This window comes from Stegodyphus dumicola, chromosome 1 (genome assembly GCF_044657685.1).
Source record: "Stegodyphus dumicola isolate Sdum_Otavi_A_Nest chromosome 1, ASM4465768v1".
Lineage (NCBI taxonomy): Eukaryota > Metazoa > Arthropoda > Arachnida > Araneae > Eresidae > Stegodyphus > Stegodyphus dumicola.
This window is the reverse complement of record NC_140768.1, coordinates 16,326,414-16,345,560: the sequence shown is the minus strand read 5'-3', so window position 1 is coordinate 16,345,560 and position 19,147 is coordinate 16,326,414. Positions and strand designations below refer to the sequence as shown.

Sequence of the window (19,147 nt, the reverse complement as noted above, 5' to 3'; positions counted from 1 at the left end):
TATCTAATAATTCTAAGTTCTATAACAATGAAATGGGTAGGTCTTCTTGAGGTAATGTAGATACAACAGCCATATTTATGTTGTGCTGCTTGCGTTAATTTGCCCACCAAGGTCCAATCCAATTTTGTTTCTATAGCCACTAAACATGTTCTCATTTGCCAGTACATTACTAACTTCTCAGCAGTGTCTGCCCCAACAGTACTTCAATAAGGCCTGCGTTTGTTTGGGAAACAGTTAAACGTTTTATTTCAAGAATCCAAGAAACGTATCAGCTTGAAATATTATTACAAATGACATCATAATCTACAGCATCTAATTTACAGGAATCATTATCATTAAAGCTCTCAAATAAATCCTGTAACATTTATGGTTATGAATTTTACTTTTTGTTCCATCAAAATAAAACAAGACTAGTCTTCTTTCGATTGCAAGTCAAAACCCATTTCTTCAGAACTAGACCTTAAAACACAACATTTTGAGCTTCTGTATCAATTATTAATGATTGATACATACATGATGCTACACATCTAACGTGATGCTTTTTATTTTCATTCTGTGTGCTTACAATCAGAGCATGAAGGAAAAATTTCATTTGTAGTATGCAAATGCAAGGAATTGCTTGTTTTCTATTGCCCCTGTTCTTCTGGTTATGCATTTTACTAGACTTATTGCATACAAGATTAGTACACAAAAATTTCAAATGGGTTTTTGAACAGATCTGATATTTAACATTTAATTGACACTCATTACTGAAGTGACTCTTAACTATTCACTTTCTACATAACTCTTTTTTTTTTTTTTTTTTTTAAACCAGGCTCTTTTTTTTTTTTTTTTTTTTTTTCTTTTCCCGTCTAATGCAATATAAAATGCTTTTTTACAATTACATGTTTCATGAACCTTTAAACAAAACAAACAAGTAGGAACTGCTTCATGATTCATCAAATCAAAAAAATATATATATTTTGGGTAGTTGTCAAGTGCTTGCAATCAGGAAAAGAATAAATATCTATTCTGCTTAATCTTATTTTTTCTTCTCACTAAACTATGTTTTTAGAAATTCAACTATTGCATCAAGACTCCAAATTTTTTGTTCAGCTTCAGTAATTTTTTGCTGCTTTTCAAATAATCGCAATATATGAACAGGGTTCAAACTTTCAACTAGAGGACATAAAATTGTTCCATAGAGATCAGTTGTTAAACTAAACTGCTCAATACTGCAAGCTATGTTGAAAGTTTGTTACACATACTACTTGAAAGAATCATATTTCTTTTCTGTCACATCATACAAAATAAACTTTATTAACTATTAAACATAACAATCAGATAAGAGTTCTTTACAGCAAATCTCTTAGTGAGGCTTTCTCAATTTTTGTTTGTCACAGGAGAAGATTCTACAGTATCCCTAGCTTCTAAATTAATTTTTGTTGACTGAATCAAATAATGAAATTTGTTTGCAATTATTAAATTATTATTTTCAAAGTATGCTTTTAAACTGATCCCAGAAGCCAATTTTTAAAATCATCTCTAATCTTATAAAGTTCTACTTTCAGTAGACATTGGTACAAAGTTTTACGTGCATTTTTATCAACAACTAATTTGCGATTATTCTGTGTCAGTTTGTCTAACTACTGTTAAAAAATTGGAAATTACCTTGTTAGAAGAACTGCAATATTTTAATGAACTTAACAGCTTAATTGAAGACATAGAACTTTGCTTCAGAACTTGTATGAGAGTCACAGTGGTCACATCTTTTATTGCAGTGAGGTTTCCTGATTTAATATTTTATCTAAGTATAAAATGTAACATGCTTACAAAACCAATTACATATATACTGGAATAATTTTATAACAGCAACTTTTTGTCATGGAAATATCACTGAATTGCTTAAATTCAAGTAAAATTCAAACCTATCTAAGCACAACTTTTCTAAGTATATGAAATTTACTATATGCTTAACTCTTGGAAAAGGATGTATTTATCATTGGCACAGCAAGTTAATGTCAATGAAATTGAGCCGAAAATTGGATCCAGAGAATAAAATTTTAATAAGCTAAAAATTTAACTGTCTTTGAAAGATGAGTTTACTAAAATAGAGAATGAAGCGTAGAGGGGGGAGTGACATATAGTACTGTTTGCATCACTAAAGCTAGCAAGAGTGTATTAAGAAAAGTCAGACTACCATTAGGTCCAGGTGATAACTGAGTAGCTACTGGTATCAATCAACACATAAGGACCAGAATACTGAATAAATATTCTTTATCTACAGTCATGAACTTTATTAATTTCTTACTTTCATTTTGTACATGACATACCTTCCATGCACTCATTCACTGAATCATAATCTGAATAACTTCTTGTTTCTGGTTTGCCAGGCTGAGCAAGCAAAATTGTATGAGACTAAAAACACAAAAGGTACACTATAAGTATACATATTCCAGAAATTACAAACATTTTATGACTACATACTAAATGCATAAAATAATGTTTCCAAAATTTTTCACATCATGATCCATCTAGACAATGACGAGCTTGCGCAAGATCCTTGTCTTCAATTTGTGAACAATTTTTCTTTTGTTTATTTATGCCAAGAAAAAACGTGACTTATGTACCCCGATTTATATTAGTCTTTTCTTTCCTGAAAATTAGGATCTCGTCTGGTTTCATCAAATTTCTAGAAAAATTTTCAATCACTGTAATTTGATACTGCATTACTCAACATTTACAATTTGCATTAAATGATTGTTAAAAAACATTACTGGAATTAATCATTCTGAAATATTTCTTGATAAATTTTAAGCTTTTTATCTCCAATAGCCCCAAATTAGTGATAATTAACCCATGAGCACGTGCACTGGGTCCAATGGACCTGAGGGATTAAACAAACCTTTCTCAAAGCACACCTATTTCATGCACGTTGTTGAGGTGCAGTGTTGTCGTCTCTTAGGTTGACCTCTTTATGTTTCCAAAGAATTTTCGCTAGGGCTTTGATTCGAAATCTTGATTTTGATCACATAGTCTTTTTAGACCAAGTGTGCCTATTTGTATTACTATTACATAGTTGATTTGTGATAGTATAGAAAGCGGCAAACATGTCACTTAATTTATCTTGCAATGAAGAAATGTTGCAGAAGTTATTAGATGTATCAACTGACCAAGAATGTATTGATGAAAATGAGGACGGAAGTGATTACGAATTTTCAGTTCACATGATATTGGTTCAGGCAGTGTTTATAGATTGTGAAAACGAGAGTTTGAATGACATAAAGTGTTTTACTGGAAAAAATTTAACGGAAACAAAAAAGAAAAAAGATGCAGTATTTACCCAGCGAAAAAGCACAGAAAAACGAAAACGCCAATGTGAAAAATATTTGTGTTTAGAACACACGAAAACACTTTCTTCAATGTGCTGCTAACATTTATTGTTGCATTTTTCTTTTTGCCTATAGTGCTAATAAAGAAAATAAGAATCAATACAGAATAAAGGTATACTATTTTTTACATTAACATATAATATGATTTTCTATCAATTTAAGAAATTTTATTTCGTAAAAGCATTTGCAGATATTAAAAATTTTAATGTGCATATTTTTTAGATTCAATCATAAAATTTATTATTGACATAGATGTAACATGTTTTCTGAAGATTTACAATATTTTTTTAAAAAAAAAAAAACACGAATTGGGTCTTTTGGACCTAGTGCGAGTGCTTGTGTAACTCATATGAGCATGCGTTCTCCCAAGTTAAACGAGACTGATAAAATTTTAGGTCCCAAAACATTAAAAAGCAGCCATGTGTTTAGATCACAAAAGGTAACATGTAGCTTAAGAATAGCCCTTGCTGCATCGAGGAACTATCCAACTTTGTGCAAGCATTTTGCATATATGTGTTTAACAGACTCATAAATTTGAACTTTTTAATGTCCTGGCAGAGATGATCAATATTTTACAGGAATTATCATGTCTGACAAAATCTCTATGAAGATGCAATATAACCATTATAAATATTAACTCCTTAACTTTTTCACTTCGAAGTCACCCAAAACACATGACCATTCAGATATCGGCAGGTTGCCCGAATGCCTCTACCTATTGCTTTCCCCCATCACACTAATGCATTGCTCGTTGCTTTTGGGAGTTGTTAAATGACATTCCAATCATTTTTTTTTTTTTTGAAGTGACTAAAAGTAGGTCTGTTATCTTAATGCATCTTTCTTTTCCTTTGTTTATTGTCAATGTTTAGCTACTGATGCCCAATGCTGCAAACCTGTCCCAAGGGAAAACTACACACACTGGTGAAAACATCTAAGTAAGAAGTTGTCGCTTTATTTAAGTAGGTTATTATTAGCACTGTAGCATTCTACTTGTCATGGGAGAAAGAAATCTATTCCAACAAAAATGCATACATACGGGGGGGGGGGGGGGTTCAGATGTTTGAGCGAAATAGATTTTGGCCTTTACCATTGTGAAAGAGTTAATTGTAAGAATAATCAATGATGTTAATAATTTAAAAAATTCTCATGACTTATGAATCTAAAATTAATTCTGTGTTAAAATCAAAGGAATTTGATGGATTAATAATTGAAAGCATGAATAATTTTTTGAAATAATTTACAAGGAAAATATTAACCAGTTTTGTGAGGTTTTAGCATTACAGATTATTACGGTAATTACAAAATAAGAAAATAAAAAGTGAAGAATTCAATTGATAAACAATTAAAACTAATGGTACTCTTTTGTTATGTACCTGCTATACATTTTATAAGGTTTTTCTAATGGCAAAAAAATTCTAGTTATAAGACTAGTTTATAGACAGCAATTTATTATTACAAATAAGTTTTTTTCAAATTTAATTACTAAATAAACAATAAGTTGAAATTAATGACGACACTAAGCGGGAGACATAAATTTACAAATATCTGTTAGTGAGGCAAAAAACATTTTGGCCTTTGGATATAAGTGGCATCACATGAATTATACTGAGTCAAAATGCTGATGGACAGGGCTTCTGGCTTTTTTTCTGCCATTTAACGTTGCCCCCAAAATGCTCAATAGATTGGGTATGACAAACCTGTGGCTAGGTCAATAAAATTACATGAATGATTTACTGTGAAGTGATCATATTCTTCAGCTTTCAATTTTGATGGTTTGTAATCTTTACACGCATTAAAGTCTTAGCATAGCAACTACGAAGCATTCTCACATTTCTCCACACAAACCACTGAAAATACACTATGGAGATAAAATGTGATATACATGATGTTTCTCTTTTGTGAACAAATTTTCCTTAGTTTTAAAGATTTTGTCTATACCATACATCTTAATTATAGGATAAGACATCAAAACTCTCCAAGATAACTGTTGCTCACCATCGTGGTGTGATTTATTTGAAGCTGTCATTTACAAAAATCAATGGAAGTCAGGTCTTTGCATAACAAATGAATAAATCCTAGACTGGCGAGAAACAGAATGCATTCTCTTCTCAGCATGACCAAAGATAGCAGAACTTAGCCTAGGACGAATATTTTACTTCGAGTGGTTGCTTAACTGAACACAGTCTTTCTTTACAGGGAAAACTTAACTTGAAAGAATATAATTGCCACTTATTTATTGTTCAGTAAATCCCAATTTTCAAATCCATTGTGGCAAAATACAAAAATCAAACACACAAACAAACAAATTTGAAACACATGACTTGCGAAGGAAGTGAATCGACAAATGGTTTTGTCCCCAGATGTAGATGAATAGTTAAATAAATTTATTAAAGTTTCAAATGTTAAGCACAGCATTCTTTTCTGTTGCACACCCAGCATACGGTATGTTTATTTGTCATCTATAAACACAACTAGAAACTGCTTACAATTAAAACCCCAACAAAACGCATGCCAGATGCATAATGAAAAAGTACCAAACTGATTTTTAATATTTGCTTTTATCTAGACATGTAGAAAAAGTAACGTGCAACATAAAAGAGAAAAAATACACACAAAAAAAATTTCACTTTAAAGCATAAAATAAATTATTTTCAGGATTTCGAGATGGCTTTACCATAACTAATAACTGCATAAAAGAATTCCTGATACAGTCAAAAGTGGTTAATCCGGACTCGTCGGGACTTCGGCGATTCCGGATTATCGATTTTTCCAGATTATAGACCATCAGTTTAAATTTGGTAAGATGGCATGCAGAAATTATAAAATTAAAAATATGAAACCATAATTTATGAAATAAAGAACAATTATGATCTAAAGGGTATCAAAATTTACAAAAACAATATTTATTTGTTTATTATATTAAACATTTCTTTCAATGTAAGTTGTTTCGTTTTATGTGATAATACTTTGTCTTTAATTCCATTAAACAGACATAATTTCTTGTTCAGTTACGAAGTTCCGCTGTTTAAGTCCTATAATTGCTGTGACGAGAATACCGACTAATTTGTCAATCGAAATTTTTTCATTTTCAATAACCTCGGTGTCACTTTCTTCACTATCGGAAGTGAATTATAATGAGGAGGAATTTGATTTAAGTCATATCAAAGACGGAGTACATCGAGATGAAATACTACATTTAGTAAGGAATTATAAGCCAAATAAAATAAAAACATCTGCCCTGAAGATAAGGATAGTACTGACAGATGAACTTCCAATTCATTGCGCGCCGCGGCGCCGCACCCTCCCCCCATCGCAGAGCAGCGTGAAATTGATAAACAGATTTGGGAATGGTTAGAGAAACAAAGGATATGCCTTTATCCATTTTTTGCAGCAATTCCACTTTTTGTTTGATGGACATCGAAACATACTTTCGCTTTGAAGATCCTTTGGGAGCTCCAGCATCGGAAATTCTATTTGACATAATCAAAAGTGCAAGCTTACTTTTATAAAATTGCTCTAACAGTCTGCAAAAAATAATAAGCCGGATCCAATTTGAAGATTAAGGAACAACGCAATCTACAAACACTAACTGAAATAGATAATTACCGTATTTGATGGCATATAAGACGCACCCTTATTTAGACGGGCACACACAAGGAAAAAAAGTTTCAATAGCGTTGTTTCTTTTAGTTCTCACGTTTTGTAAAAGCCAAATAAACAATTACAGTCAAAAGTCGTTAATTCGGACACCCATAATCCGGAATGATCTATAATCCGGACCTCAAAGCTAAAAACTTTCTGCACATGTGCTGCGTTGGCACATGCGCACAGGCGTTTCACGCGTGCGCATAAGACCTTGACTACTGCGCATATGCGTGTGCGCAAGTGCAGAATACGTTTTCGCCTGCGTGTTTAATGTATAACGGACAGTGTAAGCTAAAATTATCTAATTATCTATTTCAGTTAATGTTAATGATTGCATTGTTGTTACTTAATCTTCGAATTGGATCCCGCTTATTATTTTTTGCAGACTGTAAGAGCAATTTTATAAAAGTAAACTTGAACTTTCGATTATGTCAAATAGAATTTCCGATGCTGGAACTTCCAAAGGATCTACAAAACGAAAGTATGTTTCGATGTCCAACAAACAAAAAGTGGAATTGCTGCAAAAAATGGATAAAGACATGAAGAATGTGACAAAGAGGTTAGTGAAAATGAAAAAATTTCTATTGACAAGTTAGTCGGTATTCTCAGCACAGCAATTAACGGGACTTGAACAGCAGGACTTTGTAACTGAACAAGAAATTATGTCTGTTTATAGAATTAAAGAGAAAGTATTATCACATAAAATGAAGCAACTTAAACAACTTACATTAAAAGAAATGTTTAATAAAGTAAACAAATATTAAGCTTTTTTTTTTTTTTTTTTTTGTAAATTTTGTTACCCTTTAGATCATAATTGTTCTTTATTTCATAAATTACGGTTTCATATTTTTAATTTTAGAATTTCTGCATGCCATCTTACGAGATTTAAACTGATGATCTATAATCCGGAAAAATCGATAATCCGGAATCGTCGAAGTCCCGACGAGTCCGGATTAACGACTTTTGACTGTATTGAATGCAATTACCTTCACGTATAAGACGCAGGTAACTTTTTTGAGTCCAAATTTAGGAAAAAAAGTGCGTCTTATATGCCGTCAAATATGGTAGATAATTTTAGCTTATACCGTCCATTATACATTAAACGTGCATGCGTAAACGTATTATGCGCATGTGCACATGCATATGCACAGCCGTAAAGGTCTTACGCGCATGCTTAAAAGCCGCAGCGCGACACATGCGCAGAAAGTTTGTAGCTTTGAGGTCCGGATTATGGGTGTCCGAATTAATGACTTTCGACTGTAGTATATTAAAAAAAAACTAACATCATTATGGAGACTACGAATAACACTGAAATTTAAGAGCTTTTAATTTGATGAACAATACTTCTGTAATAAGATATTGTTTGACTATACAGCAATTTTCAAATCTAATTACAATCTCTTTGAATGTGACACCAACAGAAGAATTTAATCCTACGTCTTATATAAAAAACGTTTTTGGAAAGTTACTAATTGGTATCAAAACCTGCTAGATCAAATGATGATAAAAAAAATGAAAAATGAATGTGTGGCAGCTTTTGGCATAAATTATGATAAATAATGAAATTTACTTGTTATTTTTCAGTTTTAGTAAAGATTTTTTTTTATTTTAAAATTTTTTCTTATTTATGTCTAATTGTTTGCCTTTTCTGTTTCAGTAAAATAAAGCATTTAGTCAGAAATTTTTATTTTTTAATAAGAGAACCCTTTGTTAAAGCTTTCAGTGCATCTCCATACAGTTGCTCTGAAGAAAAACTAGACAGATTAAGTTTTCTAAAAGAATGATATGTGATAACAAATAAATAAATGTACACTCTATCATCAAAAAGGAGTTAACTGAATTGGATGAAAATCAGTAGAAGTGATGTACATGTACTGAAAATGAAAAGCTAACATTACCGTATGAACTGAATGTTTCATTCAGGAAATACAGGTAAAAGAGCAAAAGAAATCAAAATGCATTTATGCACTTCTGACCCTGATGCAAGCCATTATGCTGCTGGGCACTGATTCATAGAACAGGCGGACATCTTGTGATACTGATAGCAGTATATGTTTCAATTAATCGATGTAATCCAGGGACAGTCAGAAAGATCTGCTTATCAGAGTCCAAATATACTCTGTTGGGGAGAAATCTGGCAGACAAACCAGCTAGAGAAGTGTTGGAGAAGCACAAAGACGAGTAGTAGAAAGCCATGCCATGGATGGTCATACATTATCCTGTTGAAATGTTACCCCAAACATATATGAGAGGAAGGGCATTAACTATGGAACACAGAATCGTATCAACATACCACCATGCTGTAAGGATGACAACCAAAGGGGCACAACCATCAAATGAAATATCACCCCATACCATAAACTTCCGATTGTCAGACTGCGTGGCAAACAACAGTCAGTGGAATATCCCAATACTGTCATAGATGTTTCAGACACGTTTGCTGGTCATTGGGGATGAATTCGAAGCAGACCTAATAACTGAAAATAATTCTACTCCAGTCCACAAAATGAAAGGTTGAATGGATCCGGCACCACTGCAAACATGCTAGGAGTGTACAACAGTCAGAGCCACTTGGCACAATGGCCTTTCAGATCTCAGCTACTGAGATGGCAGGTCGAATGGATCTAGCACCACTGCAAACATGCCGGCAGTTTGCAACGGTGAGGAGTAATTGCACAACGACCTTCGAGATCTCAATTGCTGTACACTGAGTTGCCTATCGTCATTGCAATCACTAGTATATTGATTAAATGTCAGATCATTTATAAGGACGTAACAGAGGATGTGAGTGCCAGTCGAACAATCACTCTGTCTTCGTACTTTTCCATTGCTCTTAGTCAACTGCTACTTCCTTGACACAATAATTCTGTACAGTAATGGTTCATCCATTCCTGTCAATTCTGTCAAATGGTAGCATCACTACGACTCAAATCACTACCGATACTGCGATCTGATCATCCTGCTTCCTTTATATCAACTGCACATTCTTTCTCGAATGGTAACATTTGCTCCTACAGTCCCAAATCCATTTGCAAGGTACTGATACAATTCTAATGGGTTAATGGAATCCCATTCGCATGGAAGTTATATCTTAGCATTGGAATATCTTTTATTACCATCAGGATACTCTGTTGCAATGCACTGGAATTCCAGCTAGTCAGTCACTGGCCACCAAACGTTAATCATTTGCAAATTCTTTTGTAAGGCAAACACAATTTCATCCCCTTTGGATAACTCTTTCTTGGTGCATAGCTTTTTAACTTACAAAGAGTATATAACTATCCTTAATTATTAGAATAGTATAATATTAATAATATATAATTATTATAAAATTATAATTATAATTAATACTTATATATAATTATGTAATAAAATAAAAACAAACCTTTTCTAACCCATTAAAAGATATATCCACTTTCACTCTTTATTAACCATAACCATATGAAACTTTTACTAATGAAATATTTCCCATCATTTTCAGACATTTGAAATTTTTTACACTGAATCTCAATGAAAAGTTCATTACAATCTGGAAAACAATAAAGATAATATCTTAAAAGTAAGTTAAAAATTTAGGCTCTTCACTTTTTTAAGGTGCTCTAATACTGAAATAACACTGAGAAATTTAACCTTTAAAAGCCTAAATAATTCTGAAAAAAATATAGCATGTAAAAACAAATCAAACTTTATAACAAACAATTTTTTTTTTCCAAAATACAAACTATATTTTTCAAACATGTCAGATGTGAATTAGTTTTAAAAATAAAATATTAATAAAAAAAAGATTAAATGGCTTTATTAGTTTAAATTTATTATGTGTTCACAACTTTTTGTTGTAAGAAAAAAAAGAAAAAAAAAAAGACACTCACGTATGTGTGTATGTAGATACATATATATGAGAAGAGTTCGAACTATTCTTATATACGCCGCTACTTAGCAACAAATTTCTCATCCACAGTGCCATATTACTATCTAAATTTTTTGTCTACATTTCGAACTTTAAGCCTAAAATGTATCCAAAAACCGCGGTTTTTGCACATACAAAAAAATTTTTTGAACACACAATTTAAGCTAAAAATCCGAAATAAAAACAAAACATTTAGATAGCAAAAACTTCAACACATTTAGATACCAAAAATATTTGACAAGAATTCTAGCAATATGTTTTAACTTAAAAAAAAAAATCACAGAATTGCACAATTTATGCAGCAAAAGAATCTATGAACTATGCACACCTAGCTTAAATAAATTAACAAACAACAATAAATTTCAAGAGTACCATGTACCAGCGTTCTGTTTAAACTTAAAAACGTTTAAAAAAAAACCTACGAATTGCACACTAATCAACAAAATAAACTAAAATAAATTTCAAACAATCCATAAAAACAGCAATAATGACAGAAATTCATACTAAAAAACAATGAACATAGCATTCTATAAAATAAGATAAACAAGAATAAAATAAAATGCACTTACCATGAATGAATGTTTCTTTGAACAGCAGAAATACCAATTTCAAATATCACCTAAACAATTTCACCACAAATTTGTTAAAAGCATCTTCTCTCATTTCAGAACAACGATGGAAAATACATAAACCACCAAATAAAACACAAAATCGCATTTCCGATTATAAGTAGGCAACGTAGCTTTAACATGTCGCCACGTAATATCTATCGTATTTATACCACAGCCAGACTCACTGTCCACAAAATTGATACTATCGTTCACAAATAAATGTTCAAAACCTTCTTCTCCTAAATACTTGCAGAATTTCCAGTAACCCGAAAAATAGTTGTACCAGGCACGCGACTAAAATTTTGCCAACACGTCATAAATCACTCAATTACCACTACCACACGAACCAACTGGCAAATCTATATAAAAAGGGTTGCCATAGAAACCAACATCGCCCCCAAAACCATCTCAGAACACGGAACCGCACCAAAAACCAACACAGAACCCATATCGCCACATTTGGCGACCTGAGAGCGCATATAAGAGTAATACTGAGGAGTTGGATGTATGTAGATATATATGAGAAGAGATACAGTCAAAAGTCGTTAATTCGGACACCCATAATACGGAATGATCTATAATCCGGACCTCAAAGCTACAAACTTTCTCCACACGCGGTGTCTCCACATGCGTTGCATTGACGCATGTGCATAGGCCTTTACGCGTGCGCGTAAGACCTTTACGGCTGCGAATATGCGTGTGCGCATGCGCATAATACGCTTACGCATGCGCATTTAATGTATAACGGACGGTATAAGTTGAGCTAAAATTATATTTTTTGCAGACTGTTAGAGCAATTTTATAAAAGTAAGCTTGAACTTTCGATTATCACAAATAGAATTTCCGATATATATTTACTAATAAGTAAAGGATCTACAAAGCGAAAGTATGTTTCGAAGTCCATTAAACAGAAAGTGGAATTGCTGCAAAAAATGGATAAAGGCATATCCTTTGATTATCTAATCATTCCAAAATATGTTTATCAATTTCACGCTGCTCTGCGGGGGGAGGGAAACTACGAGGCATGCAACAAATTGGAAGTTGATCTGTCAGCACTATCCTTATCTTCAGGGCAGATGTTTTTATTTTATTTGGCTTATAATTCCTTACTAAATGTAGTATTTCATCTCGATGTACTCCGTTTTTGATATGATTTAAATCAAGTTCCTCGTCATTATAATTCGCTTCCGATAGTGAAGAAAGTGACACCGAGGTTATTAAAAATGAAAAAAATTTAGATTGACAAATTAGTCGGTATTCTCGACACAGCAATTATAGGACTTGAACAGCGGAACTTTGTACCTAAACAAGAAATTATGTCTGTTTAATGGAATTAAAGAGAAAGTATTATGACATGAAACGAAGCAACTTAAACGACTTACATTGAAAGAAATGTTTAATAAAGTAAACAAATAAATATTAAGCTTTTTCTTTTTGTAAATTTTGATACGTTTTAGATCATAATTGTTCTTTATTTCATAAATTACGGCTTCATATTTTTAATTTTATAATTTCTGCATGCCATCTTACCAGATTTAAACTGATGATCTATAATCCGGAAAAATCGATAATCCAGAATCGCCGAAGTCTCGACGAGTCCGGATTAACGACTTTTGACTGTATATATATATATATATATATATGAGAAGTGTTTGATACATTATCTCCTAAGAAACTAAATAAAAGCGATTGGTTACTCTCTATTTTAGGGTACTCCTTGGATTAGTGCCAATTTATTGTTTCATTTATGGTAACCAACCTGAGTAGTCGAATGTTATGGCACGATTGGCTGTAATACGTGATTTTGACTGATGGGAAAATATTTTTAAGGACTTACTTAGGTACAGATGTTAGTTAGGAAGTACATTCCTTATTTTGTTCTTTACACCATAAAATACCAGCTGGTGAGGTGATTAGCGTGAAGTTTCTGTACACTTTGGAACGATTGAGAAATAAAACATTAAATGGCTTTGTTCACTCCTGGGTAAATTACACAGTGAGATTTAAGGATTTCGAAACTGGAGCTCATACAACACTATAGAAGGCATGTGGGGGTGTAATAAAAAGGGATTTGCAAAAGAAATGCTACCAGCAGTATGGAGGATATTTTTCATTTTTACTTTTGTGAAGTAATGTGGCAACGGTAGTAATTCTAGTTTAGATGATTTAGTTCTTATTGATAATGCTGTTAAAGAATCCTGTGTGTCACACATATCGAAGGAACAGAAATTTTTTAATAAGGTAAGTCAATATTTCCTTTTTGTATTGTGTAGATTAGAAAACATGTATTTCCATTCTTAGGTTATTTCCTTGTTTAATTTAAAATGCAGTTTATTGAGATCATCTATTTTTTGTTTTAATTATTTTTTATTGCATTATGTTTCAGATGCCATTTTACTGGGGAGGGCGTTTAACGTAAAAAGGAATGGGGCCAAAAATTCACCAATTTTCGCCCAGGGATACCCTAAAATATATTTTTACTAAGCGATTAATAATTCTAGAAAAAACAAATGGAAATTCTATTGTAGTAAAAATTATGCCAGCAGTCTAATTACAACACAATCACATATCATTCTTTATTTAATTAGATAGTCAACAAATACAGATTATACTGTTATGAATTGGTAGCTCGCACCATTAGGTGGCGTTCCAAATGTTTTGACTCTGTTGTTATTCTATAACTTAAATTTAGTTTTCAATGAAGAACGAAGGTGTTAAGCCTAATAATAATGAAGGCTTATGCTTAATAATAATGCTTGTAAACCATTGTATTATATGTAAATAAATTTATGTGTAATGATAATGAAGCAAAATCATCACTTACCTCTGGATTTAATGTTCTCTGATTGATAATAAAAATAGTTACTACATACAATACACATAAAAAAATACAAGCTCAAGCTGTGACATTATCTGACAAAGAAATTCATTAAAACTAGCACCAATCACTCTAGCAGTGAAAAATTTCTAATGGCATAAAAAATAATAAAAGTGTCATGTTTCCTAGCAATTTGACACCACATACATTCGCTTACAAATCTAAATGAAGTTGCACTGCTCCGTGGTTCTTTTACAGTGCCATTTTGACAAAGCCTACAGTCTTTTAATGTTCTGAACATACACATCAGTATAATCAGTTCCACATGGAAATACTTGCTTGTTGTTCTGTAGAAGACAGACCCCAAATTTTTATTTTTATTTATTTATTTATTTATTTTTTCAAAATGCAAGAAAGAAACAGAAAAGTAGCAATTACCTTCTGGTACAACTCTGATATACGCCCTAATTTCACCAAATGTGGCGATATATGTTCTGCGCTGGTTATTGGCACGATTGCGTTTTCTACGGCAACCCTGTTGACGTTGAACAATCTTTCGCTGGACCTCGTTGCTTCGCATCTGTGTCTGAGAAGATGGGAGGGAAAGATAAAATGGTAGAAGTTGTTGAATTGAAGTTCGGCAACAGGAAATATCGTTGTGGCCATCCTGTTGAGGGGTAGTGGGTATTTGGAGGTGTCGAAAGAGGGTCTGGGAGATTATTTTTAATGGCTGTGCATGATAGAAGTACGGATTTGTGATTTTATTTATTTGTGAACCATAGTATGAATTTTCTGGAGTGTGTCTGGCTGTCATGTAAATACGATAGTGATTACGTGGCGGCATGTTAAAGGCAGTATGAAATTAGTATATCTGCTGCTCGAAGAAGCATTAATTCATGGTAAGTGCATTTTATTTTATTTTTGTTCTTATTTTGTAGAATGTTATGTTCATTGGTTATTTAGTATGAATTTCTGTCGTTATTGTTGTTTTTGAAAGAGAACGCTGTGTACATGGTATTATTTGCAATTTATTGTTATTATGTTATTTTATTAAAGCGAGGTGTGCGTAGATCATACATTACGCCATTTATAGATTTTTTTTAAGTTAAAACATGTCGCTGTGTACATGGATTCTTGTCAAATATTTTTGGTTAGAAACTTTACGTTTTTGCTATCTAAATTTTTTGTTTCTGTTTCGGATTTTTAGCTTAAATCGTGTGTTCAAAACGTAGTTTTTGCATGTGCGAAAACCGCGTTTTTGGAGACATTTTAGGCTTAAAGTTCGAAATATGGACAAAAAATTTAGATAGTAATATGGCAGCATGAAGTTTCTCACCAAAAATGTTTGGCGAGAAATTTGGCCACTTGAGGGTGCATATCAGAGTAGTTCCTACCTTCCTTATAAAATCTAACCAGGGTTACTGAAGATCAGAGTTACATAAAACTAAAGAGAAGTTCTTATGAGTGTGTTGTGACATCACGCTTATCCATTATTGGTGATACTGTTAAAAATGACTGACAGCAAAATTATATGTGTACTGTGACTTTTACTGAGTTCACTTCTCATACTGGGAGAGTTATATAATTTTAAAATAGAAGGGTAATGCAAATGAACTGAAGCCATACTGCAGTAACATGTAGTTAATTACACGTATGCTAATGTTATTTATTTGTTTGTAAGATATGTACTCATCATGCCAACACAAATACCTACGTTCTGTGGTTATGGCATGTTGCGAGGTAAATGCCTTCTGACTTAGCGAAGTTTCAGTATTATTCAACAAAAGACCTTACAGATAATCTTAATAGATTATAGATCAACCTCACACCACATCATTATTAGTATTAATAAATTACTAATGGATACAATTTAATAATCATATTGTCAGTATATGAATGTAATAATCGTTTTCTCAGTATATGAACGTAAAGGAATGTGAATATACCTTGGATATATGTGAAAATTTACAAAAAAAAAAAAAAAAAAAAAAAAAAAAAAAGTAATTAGAAATGCTTGAATTTGATTTTTATTATCGCTAGAATAAAAAGATTCTACTGATAACTTGGTGAATCTGATCATTTCACAAGTGTCAAGATCATTACTTTGTAGGCTAATTGGATTCAAACTAAGATTATCATTTAACATAAATTACTATAAAAAGTAAGGCTGTAATTTAACAAAAGAAAAATACATCCTAAAATTTTCAACAAGTAAAAATAAAATAATTTTTTTCATATTTGATATAAATAGAACATTTCAATGCGATCACTCCGAACAAGCTAAAGTATTCATAAACTAAACATCCCCTTTCAAACGAATCCACAGATCATTATTGAGTATAAATATATTAAAAATATTATAATTAACCGAATGAATTATCTAATAACTATTTCAATCTAACGACTTTATTCAAATCAAATGACAACTAATTGATATCCAAATAAGAAACAGAGAAATAGTTCATATATATATGAAAATCTTATTTTGGGGGGGGGGGAATATATTAAAAATGAGAAGATACTTGAGAAAATACTGTGTATTTTAGAGCTCATCAATTAAATTTTCTGTTACCATATTCCAAAAAATCAGACTAATTCACTTCAGTGTAAATAACTGCGCATTTTATGTTATTACAATTTGCATTAAAAAACCCCAAAAAATATCAATATTGAGTAAATTACCATATTTCCGAAATTCGACGATAAAACGCAAAAATTCGCTGTCAATCTTTAAATATTTATACAAAAGCAGTTTTGTTGCCATTAAGTAAAACTAAATATTCTATTTTTAAATACATTTTAATTCTTTTTTATTTATATTAAGTTATTAAGAAATAAACACTAAAGAACTAACTGATCATTTCATTCAAAACTGGAATAAAATATTTGGCTATTGTTTCCTTATTTTTGTTTTATATCATACATGAAAAATCCTTTCTGCCCAAAAGTAATTCTAATAATTTTGAATTCACGTTCAGTAAATAGAGCTAAAATGTATTGAGACGCGTAAGTAGTTATTTTAAATTAAATAAAAAGGAACTAAAAATCTAATAGTAAAAATCCTGTTATTTTATAAGACGCCTATTCAATTTTAAAACAGCATAGTTTTCGGCTTTTTGTAGTATGGCAATAGAACATTTAAGCTAGACCAGACAGACTTTTAAATGAATGTCGAAAATCAGCGCAGTACAGTATTGTGGTAGTGTTAAGAACGCGTGTTACTCGTGTGAGGATCGTCGTTAAAAAAATTATAATTAACTGTAATTTAACATTCGTTTTGTAAAATAAAACTTGAATTTTTTTAATATTAGCAAGCTATTAGGTACGGAAAGAAACTTTGTCATCATAATTACGGAACCGTTAGAATATTTATTACTGGTAAGTACTATTTTGCCGACACTCCTCCTGTGAAAGAAAGATACTTAATTTCGCTTTTCATAATAGCTGAATTTCATTGTTATCATTTTATAGTTTAGGTCTTACATCAATTAATAAATGTAATTTTTTTCTTATGATTTTTTTACAGCTTTATTTGAAGAGTATAATTAATTATATTCTACACTGGTGTTTAATTGCTTCAAATACCAATTTTTGCGAACTAGCCAGAGGGTAACCTTTGGTGAAATTTACTTATGGGACGCGAATTGGTGACTAAAAGGCAGCCAAACTATCGATATTTATCGTGAGTCTGCATAAAAGAAAAGGTACTACTGATTATCCCGTCGGCCATAAAGTTGGCTGAGATCTCGCCAAAGTCGCGTTAAATATGCGTTTCATCCGCAGAGAACCCGTTGGCGCCGTTGCATTTTTACTCGCCAAGCTCGCCGATGAGCCGAGCCGCAAACGTGATATTTTGTAAACGTGATTTTTAGTGCATGTAAATTCAAGTTAGCAGACAAAACAATATATTAAGCATATGGTAGTAAAAATTCACAGATAATAAGCATGTAGATGTAAAACTAACCTGTTAAACGTGATATACGAAAATTATATTAAATTCAATTTAGCACAGAAAAGAATATATTAAGTATAAGACGATATATAAGCATTTATAACGGAAATAAAAATTCATTTGAAAAATATAAATTAGTATTAATGTACTGAAATTAACCTGTTAAACGTGATAAAAAAAAATTGTCTTAAATTCCAGTTAACACAGAAAACAATATATTCCTTACACCAGCAATGGTTTGCTAATTTTGATGACCATGGTGATGCATCAAACTATTCTGTCATCTTAGATAATGAATAATCTTTTTTATTTCAACTCAATCATCTATTTATGTCACACTTGCCATCCTCTGAAAGGTTATTGTTAGAAAAGCATTAACAATATATTATCTTGTTAAAATTTTACGCCAGAAAATTGATTTATTCTCATAATTTTAGATGACAATAACCAATAATAAAAATAAAAGCATTACTTAGTAATTTAAATTGCTGGTTCTTAGAGCTGTTAATAATTAAGAACACAACGTGAACAGCTGTGTTACAAATTAGCTTCACCCCTCCCGTCGTATTTTCTTCCTTTCATCCCGAACCGAGAACCGGCATCTATCTTTGAAAATATTTCTATCTATTCGTTGTTAAAAAATTCAGAAAAAATAATAATAAGAGAAGAATAATATAAATCTGCAAATGCGAACAACGACAGTGATAATTCAACAAAATGAATGCAAGAGGAATGGTTGCAAACTTCGAACAAGCGAATAGGATAAATCTGCTGGGTTACCAGGTTTGAACTATTATCACCAAAGTTCCCCAGAGGAAGCACTTCCACAGAGAACCCGATAAA

General features: G+C 31.8%; 2 protein-coding genes across 5 annotated transcripts in view; one reads left to right on the top strand and one right to left on the bottom strand.

The window, feature by feature from the left end:
- Nucleotides 1-17,186, bottom strand: part of LOC118200912 (enhancer of rudimentary homolog) — a 32,963-nt gene extending 15,777 nt beyond the window's left edge. The window contains exons 1-4 of one of the 4 annotated variants that reach the window (XM_085813112.1): nucleotides 17,035-17,102; nucleotides 11,493-11,542; nucleotides 3,323-3,448; nucleotides 2,311-2,397 (exon numbers count right to left, since the gene is read on the bottom strand). In XM_085813112.1, coding sequence (XP_085669238.1) covers nucleotides 2,328-2,397; nucleotides 3,323-3,448; nucleotides 11,493-11,542; nucleotides 17,035-17,037 — 249 coding nt within the window. In that variant the 5' untranslated portion in view covers nucleotides 17,038-17,102 and the 3' untranslated portion in view covers nucleotides 2,311-2,327. Of the gene's footprint in view, nucleotides 1-2,310; nucleotides 2,398-3,322; nucleotides 3,449-11,492; nucleotides 11,543-17,034 lie in introns of those variants that run through there. The other 3 variants (XM_085813106.1, XM_035372902.2, XM_035372904.2) reach the window with 3 other exon arrangements.
- Nucleotides 17,187-17,492: 306 nt separating this feature from the next.
- The window catches only part of LOC118200911 (integrator complex subunit 12-like), a 48,162-nt gene continuing 46,507 nt past the window's right edge, over nucleotides 17,493-19,147 (top strand). The window contains exon 1 of the mRNA XM_085813081.1: nucleotides 17,493-17,730. The gene's annotated coding sequence lies outside the window, so the exon portion shown is untranslated. The remainder of the gene's footprint in view (nucleotides 17,731-19,147) is intronic.